Raw genomic sequence first — 13163 nt, forward strand, 5'->3', positions numbered from 1 at the left:
GCTTCTCTCTCTGTCCCTTATTTGGATGAAGAACTGAAGTTATATAAAATGATTTACCTAATGGTTTCTTTCTTTTTTATATGACATGTCATCATTTTTATGTCTAATATATTCAAAGTAAATGAAAAAAATCATTAATTTTTTTCTGTTTCATAACTGCACGCATTTAAAAATCATATGGAGTGGATTAGATAAACCCTCTTGGAAAGGAAGATTTTTGTATAAAAGTTGCTTTGTCAGACAAGTCGTTTTTCTTTAGGCCCCGTTCCACTATGTTTTGGACAACTTAATGCCAACTTATGAAAAGTTTGTCCAACACTAAAGATGTCTAAGATAGATGAGATTAAAAAAATCTACTGGAAGCCTCTTTTGGACTTATACATACTGTAATACTAACAATTAAATTGAATATATGGCTGATATACGTAAAATAGTCTTTTCATGAGTCAGCATAAGTTGTCTAAAAGGTTAAAGATTTGTCAGCTGCTTTAGATCAGATGAGTTTTCTGATGCTGTCTGGGCTCAAAGCTGCAGCCTCAGGATTAAACCTCAGCACTGACCACTGAGCTACTGCAGCCCTACATGGGAAAACAAGTAAAGTACCAGAATTTTTTCCTGCCTCTTCTGGGTGAACTTTTGCAGACTTGGAAAACACTATAAATTTGTTATGTCATAGATTATAAAGTATGAAAAAAATGCAAGTTAGATGTTAAAATATTTAGGACGTTTAATGTGTTTCAGAAGAATAAAGAATGATTTCTACATGCTGGCTGGACTGGAACGATCTGTGAAATCTGGGTTATCTCTAACTACAGAACGTTGTGTTTCAGTTAAATTACTACATTAAAATGCTGAGCATGGTCAAGATTATACCTGAATATCTGAATTGCTTATTAGCATAATTAAGTAGGCATTTAGCTCAAAGCACCACTTTATTTTTGCTGTCAAAGCTTTTGCTGTGTCGTGCTTTTAAAGTTATTTTTAAGAACAAAAATAACCTATTCCTCTAAAAGCACCTAATGTTGCACTTCCACGTGTCACACAAAACCTTGTCTTACTTATTTTATTCAAAGCTTTTTGAAGTTAGTTAATGTTCTCAGTTGGGAAATAAGCTTTTGTCCCACATTCAACTTGAAGAAGTGGCAGCTGCCACTTTGAACCAGATCTTGTACAAAGCCTTTACGGGCCAGTTTTCTTTATGTGGTGTAAGTGAGACAAAATCTCCAGAGAGCCAAGTCAAAGAAGAATCCTGCCACAAATAGTACAGTACTTGTCTTCCATTAGTGCCAGGAATGGTAAGAGCTTGACTCTTTGGCTTCAGATCATTTTGACTGGCTGCTATTCTGCTCAATTTTATAGCCATCTATTTCCTCAAGGTTGTTTTTTCTGTGGTGCTGTGGACATTTTGCAAAAGAAAAATACTTCGTTGATGGCAAATGAAAGCAGAAAAAGAAAAGCTGAGTTAAAGGCCGAGCATTCCTCAGAGGGATACATATCACTGACTGCCTTTCATGCCAAAGTTTGAAGAGTTTACATCTTTCTGGTCAAACCTTGTGAATGACTTTACATGTATCTTATGTAATATTGTGAGATCTCAGGAGAGGTCTTAGCAGGCAGAGTATATCATGAGGATGGCAATCAGCTACTACCACACCAAACTGAGCTCAGTATGTGTAAAACTGACAGATAAAAAAAGAAAAATAAATAAGTAGTTCCTCTGGATGGGTTCTTCTTTAGTGAAACGTTTCGTCTCTCCTCGAAGAGACTTCTTCAGTCTGATGAGTTTCAGGTGAACTCAGCCTTATAAGCACTGCCTCAACATGGTGGACAAACAGTTTAGTCACATGCAAAAGAGGGCCATCGCCTAACAATAGGCTTGATTAGCTCTATTGTTCATAGAGGGTCATGTGCCCCATCACCTGACTTATTGGTTTGGATGCTTCAGCTGTGGTTATTTGGTGTTTTGTTATGTGTATGTAGTGAATGCAAGCGGAGTTCAACATCCCCTTGTTTTTGTCTCTATTTCCCTCTTTGTGTTGGTTATCGTTGGGGCCCTGATTCACACCTTTTGCTCACAGGGGGCGGAGTCATACTTGCAATAACAGTATTGTAGGAGGAGGACAACTGGACATGAAGGCCTCCACCTCTGTTTAATGGTGGATGGTTTTTCTTCTCAAAGATGGCTTCCTTTACTCCTCTCTCAAACCAACATTCCTCTCTATCAAGGATGAGAACATCTTCCTGAAAGAGTGACTGCTGGCCTGTAGATGAGTGTAAACTGCAGAGTCCTGACCCGACGAAGTAGCTCGTCTGTGCTGGCTCATTCTTTTGAACAGTGGCTGCTTTGTTTCCCCAATATATGACTGATCAAAGTCCTCCTGACACTTAACAGCTTATACTATATTACTCTGTTTTTGCCAGGGAACTGGATCTTTAGGGTGAACTAATCTTTGTCGCAAAATGTTTTGGGGTTTGAAATCCACTAGGATGTCATGTTTAGAGAATAAACATCTCAGTTTCTCTGAAACTCCCGCCACATATGGAATGACGACTGGCTTGGGTCTGGGTCTAAAACTGACAGAGTTAATACATTTTACAACATCCACATTTAGATGAGTTTGGAACAAACCACACTGTGAAGCAAGTGTTCAAAAATACTTCAGCTTTAGTGCATTGTGAAATTTTACAAACTGGATATAAACATAAAATGTCGGCCAACTTAAAAATAATCCCACATATATATAAAAAAGATGGTTTTTTACATGAAATCATGGGGAAAAAGCAGTTTAACTTCAGTGCTGCATTTCCAATACCAACAAAGCATTAGAAATTCACAGCCAGTCTTGAAGAAAAAAATGGCCATATGTGATGCGATGGTCTAAGGCTTTGCTCTCTACAGCTTTATGCACCGTGTGTTGTATGGCCAAATGCTGCCTGTGAATACCATTCACAGCCCAGTGGTTGATATCAGAGTAAACTGCTTTATTTGTACCCAAGTGAAATAGTCAGAAAGCTTTAGAAATATACCAGCACTGTGGAGAAGGTAAGAATAAATACATTTTCGAATTCGCTCAACTCTCACAGTTTACGTGTGATCTGACTCATCTTTCTTTAATCTAAAGCAGAAACTGACACTAAACATTGGTGGAGACCACTGCATCCGTATCGAGCTGCATTCTGGCTGTCTATGCAGTTACACTGACTGGAACTCATTTATAATCATAGACATGATTTTCACGGGTCAAAACACTGTTGCATTGGAATTCTGCCCCGATGTGAAAGCTGCCTTTTTGTCTTTCCCTTCAGCTTATTTTTGATACGGTGACAAAGTGGGAAAGGATGCATGTGGCAGCGTTGGTTGGACTTTAAAGGGTTCCATTTGCCAACCACTGTTTGTATCCAACACGCTCGGTGCAGGGAGCAGCTGCTGAGAAATCGTGCTGTTTCTTCAGCCCATCGTCACTAACCCCGGGGCGTTCATAAGCAAGTGTGAGCTTTGGTTCAGGGCTATAGGGGAGAGAGTGCACTTAGCTCTGCTGGCTGGAAAAGGCTCTCTGTACCCGGGGAATGAGATATGGACACCAGTTTGGCTGCAGGAACTGAAATGAGATAAATTGTTATGTAGTTGGTCTGTCTTTTGCAGTTCAAGGTAACAGACACACTTTTATCTTTTCGGAAAAGCCTGTAGTCACATATTCTTGAGGCATGTTTTCATCTGGAGGAAGGACCTTCAAAAGATAATAACAGAAAAAAAGGTGTGCTGGAACATGTTTGATAAAGTTTCTTTGCTAAACTAAAGCAAATCTTTTTTCACTTATGTTTGCAGAGCATAAACAGTTCAGGGTTTTTCATATTGTTTCTGTTGTATTTAGAGTTGATGAGATTAAAGGAATGGTAAAAAACAATTTATTGGTCAAAAGCTTAGACCTACTTGTTATTAAGTGTGTAACAATGCATCTATCCATATAGATTAAATGATTAATAATTCGATAATATCACAGCAAAACAAAAACATCAATATACGTATATCTTCATCAAAAGACCATCTAACACAATCTGATGATGATGATGATGATGAAAAGAATAATTAATAATAATAAATTTTATTTGAATGTGTCTTCAATGGCACTCAAAGACACTATATAAAGCAAAACAAAATAAAATGGAATTAAAACAGAAGAATAAGACAAATAAAATTTATAAAACATAATACATAGCAACTTAAACAAAGGTAAAGGTAATATGCCTGTTTAAAGAGTTTTAACTTGTGTTTTAAAAATGGAGATGGTGGTGGGAGAGTTTTTAATGTCCAGGTATGATGATCGGTCGCAGACTTGTGAAATATATTGAATCAAAGTCATATCATAACAGACTGCACATGGGTCCTGCTCCTCATTGTCTATTGACCAATAGTAGAGGAGCTGACCCAAGAAGATCCGCCCATCTTATTTGCATAATAATGCAGAAATGCATAAGGTAAAGTAAAAACAAGATAGAAACGTAAAATCAACACATGGAAAGAACGACATTCGGGAAAAACAATTAAGTAAAAAAACAAGACAAATGCATGTACAAGTGAAAGGAAAAAATATTATTTTCTTTTACTTTTCCCTGCATTTATTTATTTATTTATTTATTTATTTATTTATTTATTTTTGTTTAACTCTCGGAGGAGTAAGACACTTTTTCCTTCTCTCCTGCCCTTCCTTATCTTTCCCTGATTTGCTGCTTGGAGCCTATTCTACATTTTCATCCGAAACCAGAAATTATGGATATTTTTATTATTATGGATTTGGTTAGCTGGTCTCTTAATAAATTTTTTGGGACAAAGTTTTTTTCTTCTTCCATGGAAGGACATGTCTGTTCGTCTCTGTTCTTGATATACATTTGGATTCCGATCACTGGATTCTACAGATTGGCTTGGTGGTCTCCTGGTGTTCTACAAACAGCGTCGGTGGCTGTTCATTTCCTGGCTGTCTGACCAATATGAAGGATTGCCGTTCTATCAGCACTCAGACATTTGCCTTGAGCGAACTGGACTCAGTCTGCAAGTGGTTCTGCTGAGGGTCGCGGGCTGGCTGTGGTCCTTAGACTTTGCTGGCCAGATGGAATTGATCTTGGAGAAGCTGATGGATCAGCTGGGCGGAATTGTCCACACTATTTGTCTGATTGGATTTGCCACCTTGAGTTGTACCAGCGAACATAGAAGCAGATGGAAAATTGTTATCGTCTGCCTGACTCTTCTGTTCCCAAAACAACTGATTACAGATTCGGCTCTCCCCTACAATGGCCTTGAGCTGTTGGAATAAATTCTTCCTGGATGTATACGTCGACTGAGGGTCTGCCCCTCACCTCACCCCCTCTCACACCCATCTGATCTGGTTCCTGGAGCAAGCTGAAGGCTGCACAGAATGAACACTTAACATCCATATTCTGAACTATGGCTGCGCTGGTTTTGAGGACTGGATTCTTCAGGCTCATTCTTCAGCTATTCACACAAGCATACAACACTCATGGCTTCAGATACACGCCCACCTAAACTCCCTTACTCTTCTGGCTAATAAATCTGCTCTATGCATAGTTTTTTTTTAAATAAAAACCATAGTGTGTCAGTGTTGATATAATATGATGTTTTATTTTTTTCCCCTCATCTTCCCTCGTGTGGTTTTTAGTTTCTCTGTTAAGGGTTGCACCTCCTCGTGATGTCTTCATGAAGATGATCCTTGCTCTATGCTGGGGTCTGTGGCTGCATGACCCAGAGCACCTGTTCTCCCATGTTGGTTCTATCTTCTTCTGACTGAGTGTTCTGAACTGTAATTTCATTGTGCTCTCTGTAAGATGACAATAAAGCTCTTTCTAATCTAATCTAATCTAATCTAATCTGCCTTGAATGAAGGTCAATTAAATTATAAAACATGTGGTAAAGGTCGTATTTTTTAAATTTAATTAGTGCATTTTAAGTGTACATGTATTTATTGGTCCATTTATATATTTTTACTTTTATTTCTAATTGTCAGTTTTGGTCCTCCATATTTATGGTGCGTTCACACCGAACGCGATTTCAGCTTCAAAATCGCAGCCAACGCTGAAGTCTGAAGCTTGTGCACTTTGAGGTCAGACGCAGGACAGTTGTTGAAGCGCTGCACGGCGACAGCCGCCCCGCCCCTCCCTCCTCTATCGGGCTCCGTTTAATGTCGGACGAGGAAGTGGCTTTGCTTTATTTACAGACAGCCAGAACGTGTCACGTTCATCAGATAATTAATTCATAATTAATTCACCAGATAATTCAGAGAAGAGGCTCACAGCTGCTTTCAGGACTATTTTTTTCAGTCTGATGAGTCGCTGTCACGCATTGCTGCGGATCAGGACACGACTGCAGGCACTCATTTTAGCTAAAGAGCTCCGCTCCGTCTGTTTCAGGTTAGTGGACCTCATTCAGTAAACTGTCCCGTCGGGAAATATGTCGCTACGTCACACAGTGGAGTCTCTCTGATTGGTTGACGCTGCGCGTCGAGCTGCAAAAGTTCAGATTTCCCAACTTCAGCGATTTGGACGATTTGGACGATCTGAGCGTTCGACGCTCAGATCGTCCAAATCGTTCAAATCGCGCTGCTCTAATCGCGCTTGAGGCGCCGCAGAACTTCCCGACGTTGCTTGAAGCGCCTCCACCATAGACTTTTCATGTAAACCTGCTGCTCCTGACGCTGAAATCGCGTTTGGTGTGAACGCACCATTAGATTCAATATCAGACAGTGAAGCGAAACCACAACTGGGGAAAAAAAAGGAACAGAGCTTTGTGCACAAGGAATGGAGGCTTACTAGTAACGAGTGGTTAAAAAAAAAAAGGGGTATATCTAAAGTGTATCTAATGCTGAATTTGTTTATTTTTTTATCTTTTATGTTCAAAGGTATGAGCTGCTAAAGAAGCAGCTTTTCCTGCTGGAGGAGGCTGAGGGAGGTTTTGACCACTTCACACGCAGTTACCGGACCTTCGGTGTGCAGCGACGCCCTGATAACAGCCTGGTCTTTAAAGAGTGGGCTCCGGCTGCTGAGGCCCTGTTCCTTACCGGTGACTTCAGTAAGTAGCTTGAGGGGACCTGTGTTTCCCTAGCCCTCGTGCAATGTGTGTGGTTGCAATCCAAGATCTTGATTTAATGAGATTTCTTGCTGGCAGTTACTGTATAATCAACATTTAAGATTAGTGTTTCAAGCGATGCGGTAGCTCACAAAAATTTGTCCAACCTTGATCTGAAAATGTGTAATTAAAGAAGAGTTGCAGCTGTAACCCCATTGCTTCTGTTACTCTTTCTACCGGTTCTTTTAATTGTTTGTTAGGAAATTTCATCCGTCCTGACAGCTGTCCTTGTGTTTTAGGGAAGCATGCAACAGACTCCATTGAAGTTCCAGAAATCAGATGCAAAAATAAGTCAGTACGCTGGATAATGAATACAGTGCCAAAAAGTTAAGCTGTATTCAATGTTTGAACCAATTATAAAAAGATTTCATTGCAAACAAAGAGTTGCACATCCACATGGAACATTCTAAAAAGAAAATTCAAACTCCTGAAGTAAAAAAAATAAACTAAAATACCAGTACAGTTTGTTTCAAGCATACCAATTTATTTGGAAAAATCCAGCTGGGATGTGGAAATGTGGAAGATATTGATTACACTGGATAAACTTGCATATTAAAAGCTGATCTTTTGAATGTGGGAGTAATTAATATTTCAGTAGCTGGTTATTTCATCATTATTGCTTGAAAAGTTGTTGAAAGAGTGCAGCCTGTATGTTTTCACTGAAATTTCTTTTTCCCTCAGGTCCTGACACTGAAAGTAATTTTAAGCCAATAGACTTTTGGATGTTATTTTGTTGGTGTTGGTGATGCCTTTTGGGAAAAAAAAAGAAGGGAAAAAATATCAATAACAAAATTCATCAAGACAGATACACTTATCAAAGATGGTATTAGGTTATATATATTTCTTTATTTTCTGTGGTTTTACGAAATAATAATAATAATAATAATAATAATAATAATAATAATATCTTTTTTATTTATTTATTTTTGCTTTTCACAGATGCATCACAAAAATTCATAGTAGTTAATCTGGTTAAAATTAAGGTTTTATTATAGACTTAATTAAATATAAAGATCACTAGACTGAGCCCGCCCATCCCGTCCACTGGTAGCGTCTGTGACATCATGGAGGAGCAGAAACAGACCAAACAGGGCAACAGCTCACAGCCTCCACAGAAACTAACAGATAAACAGCAGCTGGATCTGATCTGTTTCACAAATTATCTGTCATGTTTTTACAATAAATTAATAACTATGTTAATTTCATTCAACAATCACGTAAAACAGCAGATTTATACCAGAAAAATATATAATTTATAAGTAACAATGATCTAAACCAGACCTGAAGTCAGCCTGTAACTTAGACTTTAGCTARTTGAAAAATGATGACTTCAGCTAGTAATAAAGTATATTTATTATTTCTTCTCACTGTCATAAAAAATAAGAATATTTATATTTACCAGTCAACAGTTAAAAAATGTTCTCTGGTTATAGGATGAAACTTGTTAGTTAACCATCTTCTCAACACTTCAGGTTCCTCTAACAGAAACCTAAAAATACTCACATTTTTAATATTATTTTACACTCTGCAGGTCTAAATATTAATCAGACATTTATAATATTATTTTACACTCTGCAGGTCTAAATATTAATCAGAGGACAAATCAGCTGTAATATTTACTGTAATAGTTTGTGTTAAACTGTAGCATGATTTAGCAGTGCTACACTCTGTATATATGCTCCACAAGCCACAAGATTTTTACATCGTCTGTCCTTTTTTTCTGCTCTGTTGTCAACAACAGTAATGGGAGATCCAGACTCTTGACCATTTTGCGTTAGCCGTTAGCTTGACCAGCCGATCACACGGTCACATGGTTTCTGTGCACTCCAGCTGTTCTATAGAATCTCCTTGGGTTTATGCATATATTTTTATATGCAAGATGTGAAATAAATACTGAGCTTTTTGCGATTGTATAATGACACAAACAGGCTTAAAATTGGCAGCTTAAACTTTAAAACAATGATCATTGAATATCTTGATTAAAAATTTTTTAGATGCTGTCTAACATTCTGCTCGTTTAGTCCAAACAAAAGGCCATTGAGCCCTTTAAGCTATTTGGCTGATTCTTTTGCTTTAAGTGTAATTTTTTATGGCTACATTATACTTTTGTTCCACAAGACAAAAGTATAATCTGGAATCACTCAGTGTAGGCAGATGGCTGCATGTACCAACCCACCAAGGTTCTGTATTTTGTTCCCACTGACTGTGACAGCTTGCGAGCTGCAGTTTTCTAACATTGAGTTTTCAAGGCTTTCAGGACCGTTTCATGTGTCACCACATTGCTTCTTCGAAGGTTTGATGGCTCTGGTCATGGTCACAAAGAAAACCACCCAGAATCGTTGGCCTGTCGAAACAGTTCTGCATGTGTTACAAGGAAAAAACACAATGAGTTGTCCAACAGCGCTGTCAACAGTAGAGCCACTTATGTTGAAACATCCAGAGACAACTGAGGACAGCAACATTGGAGAAAAGCTGACTTTAAATGATTACGTACAGATAACATTCTGCTAAGTCAGACGAAGAGAACTCCAAAACATAATAATAATCTTTTTAGAGTGGCTGACATTTAGTTGTGTTTGCAGTTTGAGTTAAAACCTTCTAATATGTTGTGACATATTGCATCAAAACAATTTAAGGACAAGTTTTTTTTCTTTTCTGCTTCAGAAAAAAAAAAACAGTAATTGGGCGCTTTGTTCGGTACACCTTGCAACTACCTGGTTGGACCACATTTCGTCCTCAGAACTGCTTCTGTTCTTTGTGGCCTAAAATCAACAAGATGTTGAAAACATTCCTTAGAGAGCTTGGTCCTTATGATGGTAACATCTTGTGATTAGATTAGATTAGATTAGATTAGATTAGATTAGAGATTAGATAGATCTTTTATTGTCACCGTACAGAGAGCACAATGAAATTACAGTTCAGAACACTCATTCAGAAGAAGACAAAACATAACAAACATGGGAGAACAGGTGCTCTGGGTCATGCAGCCACAGACCCTGCACAGAGCAAGGATCATCTTCATGAAGACATGAGGAGGCGCTACCCTTAACAGAAAAACTAAAAACCACACAAGGGAAGATGAGGAAAAAAACATCATATTATATCATTATATATATATTACTTCAAATGTCTCTGTTTTCTGCTCTTGATGTGAATCTCCTGTTCCACCACATCCCTAAGGTGCTTTGTTAGTTTGAGATCTGGGGACTATGGACACTTGAGTCTGTTGAATCAATGATCATCAAACCAAGCAATATTTTTCCAACTTCCTACTGCCCAATTTTGGTAATTTTGTGCAAATTGTAGCCTCAGCTTCCTGTTCTTAGCTTCTGCTGCTGTAGCTGCAAGGTTGGCCATGTTGTGACCGAGTCATCCTTTCAAATCAAACTTAGCAACCTCTCTATCTTTCTTGTGAACTTGTACATAAAAATTTTATTTATACAAGTTTTCTGAACCCATACATGTAGTTAATGCTACCATATTAAAGTAATACGAAAAGCACTGTTAAAACAGGCCTGTCTACAAAACTTTAAACTTATTTATTTATTTTTTTTCTTGCTCATGAAAATGCAGATTAAACCCAGAGGTGGCTAATAAATTTCTCAGTATTTCAGAGCGTACCAGATTTATAAAGGTGTTGGTGATGACATCCCTGTGCTGCTGCACTGGCAACATTTCATTTTTCATCAACTAGTTGCATGTGATAATGGTTTGCTAGAAAAGAAGAGAGAAGGAACTATAACAATAACAAAGAATTTAGTACTAAAACCCGGGGGTCCAAAAAGAGTAAATGATTCAGATGGAAAACTAACTTGTCTAGGACAAACTTTGTGAGTTTGTTGCCCCTTGGGGAGACTGAAGTTCTACACAGAAGTAGCACCATAGAGCTCTTATCTCTATGCAGCAGTAAAGTAGTGGTCTGAGTATTAGTGAAAATGGCAGTACCATTTGATACTGTGTGCAAAACTGAATTGCATCAGTTAGGTTTTTGTCTGTTTTTGTGCTAGTTAGTTCTGTTTCTGCCGTCCACTCTTTCCACATTCTTTCCACTTCCTTTTCCTTTTTTAATTATCTTCCCAGGACCTTAGGCCGCAGCTCAATTCCAACATTCAATTCTGCGAGAGATTACATTTTGACACGGCACAGTCATATTATTTGATTTCAATTTCATAGCAAACGTGGAAACAGCCCAGCAGCCCTAGTCATGAATATGGTTCAGGTTGGGATGCATAATGTGCTGTTTTCAGAGAGGTTTAAGCAAAAATAGATAAATAAAATTGTAAATAAATAAATACTTGAACTGCCTGTGAAAAGTGCTGGGGTTGCACCCTGTTACTTCTGGAACATCTCATGGTTTTTTTTAATCGTTTGTGTTGTCTCCGCTCATGAATAGTGAGCAGAGAGACATTATGAAATGAAAACAACATTGTAAATAGTCAGGCCACAGTGGTCACTTTATAATAAATGTTTTTGTGTTGTCAGTCAGTGATTGTTGGCAGCGTGCTATCAGCAGGTTACAAATGCATGGCCACTTTGTTGCTCCCTCAGAGATGAAACTCAAAGAGCAGTGTTTTCAATTTTTCTGTTATGTGACTGGGGCCTTCTGCTTTATTCTTTGTTACAATCATCACGTGACACAAGAGAACAGTGCAAAGATCGAACACAACGAGAAGGACTTATGTAAGAGGTTTTTGTGGAGGTTGTAAGGAGATGGATGGTGGAAGTCACCGCAAGGCTGTAGTGAAATAGTAAAAAGCCCCTCAGTGATAAAAGCACCAGGAAGAATGGCAACACGTTGGTGTCATAAAGAAGAATCAAATTATCACCAACTACTGATAGATGAAGGAAGACAATAGCATTGTCTGAATTCGGAGGCTGTGTCCTTAGAAGGCTGAATTTGTCGACCGCTTACGTCACTGCGCCGCGCCGGAGGCCATCCAAATTTGAAGACTCCGATGCGGCTGACAAATGTGTCCTCCTTTTGTCCCGATTTGAGGGACGGGTCCAATGGATCCTTCTCTACCCACCATAATGCATTGCGGGCGGACCGGAGATTTTTTTTCCAGCTCAGAATGGCAGACGAAGCGAGAGGAGTACAGTTTTAAATAAAAATCTGGCGGCATAAAAATTAAGTGTTTTAAGTGGTTGTGTTGTTGATGTTTTTGTCATGTGTACAGAGCTGGTATAGCGAAATAAACGTGCACGTACAGCGGGTTCTTTAGTTCTTTAAATATTGCCTTTAAGCTAATTTTGTTGATTTATGATATTAGTTATACTAATATATTGATATTTTGCTAATTTCCATCTATTTTTGCGTCTGTTTAACATTCTCACGGTTGGGCAGTATTGCTTATTTTCCTACTGCGGCATGACCTTTAGAAAATACTGGGGTATTACCATCATAATTTTTTAATACTGTCATCATATTTTGATACCGTGGTATAACAAAATACCTTCATACTAGGAATGCGCAATATAAACGATATACGGTAGAAACGATATAAATTTGTCCTATGATGGAGATCTGTAGTCTACCGGCCAACCGCGCAATTCTTTTTGATGATGTAACCGGCTGGAGTCAAAACAGAGGAAGCCGGAAGCAGCGTGGCTGAGAGCGCAAATGAAGAGGGGGGGGGAACTTATCTGGACCTGGTTCGGGTGTGTGAAAATGAACGTTGAACTGTTTACATATTTACGTGACGGCGCGTCCTCCGGTCGGATGCCGACCGGCCACACTGCCTGCAGCAGGAGGAGCACGCGCCGCGGCACATGGCGCAGCGAGGCAACTGTCAGTGCAGCTGAAGTAGTGCTCCAGGACGCACAAAAGCTCTCTGAGTCTGGACCTCGTTTCCCCTGCGGTCATAGCGCGGCGACGCACGGCCGAATGCGCGCGCACTCCGCGCTCTTTTACCACCTTAAAACAAAGCAGGTTATTCCAAACACAGCATCCAGTGGATGCAGATATCTATTACATTAAAGTTATTGCGTAGGTGTTAATAAATAAATAAATAATTTATATATATATATA

General features: G+C 38.8%; 1 protein-coding gene across 1 annotated transcript in view; it reads left to right on the top strand.

Annotated features, from left to right (window-relative positions):
• The window catches only part of gbe1b (glucan (1,4-alpha-), branching enzyme 1b), a 123430-nt gene that overhangs the window by 9411 nt on the left and 100856 nt on the right, over positions 1-13163 (top strand). The window contains exon 2 of the mRNA XM_014012748.1: positions 6909-7078. Within this exon, the coding sequence (XP_013868202.1) occupies positions 6909-7078 (170 nt within the window). The remainder of the gene's footprint in view (positions 1-6908; positions 7079-13163) is intronic.

This window comes from Austrofundulus limnaeus, unplaced genomic scaffold (assembly GCF_001266775.1).
Source record: "Austrofundulus limnaeus strain Quisiro unplaced genomic scaffold, Austrofundulus_limnaeus-1.0 Scaffold94, whole genome shotgun sequence".
NCBI lineage: Eukaryota > Metazoa > Chordata > Actinopteri > Cyprinodontiformes > Rivulidae > Austrofundulus > Austrofundulus limnaeus.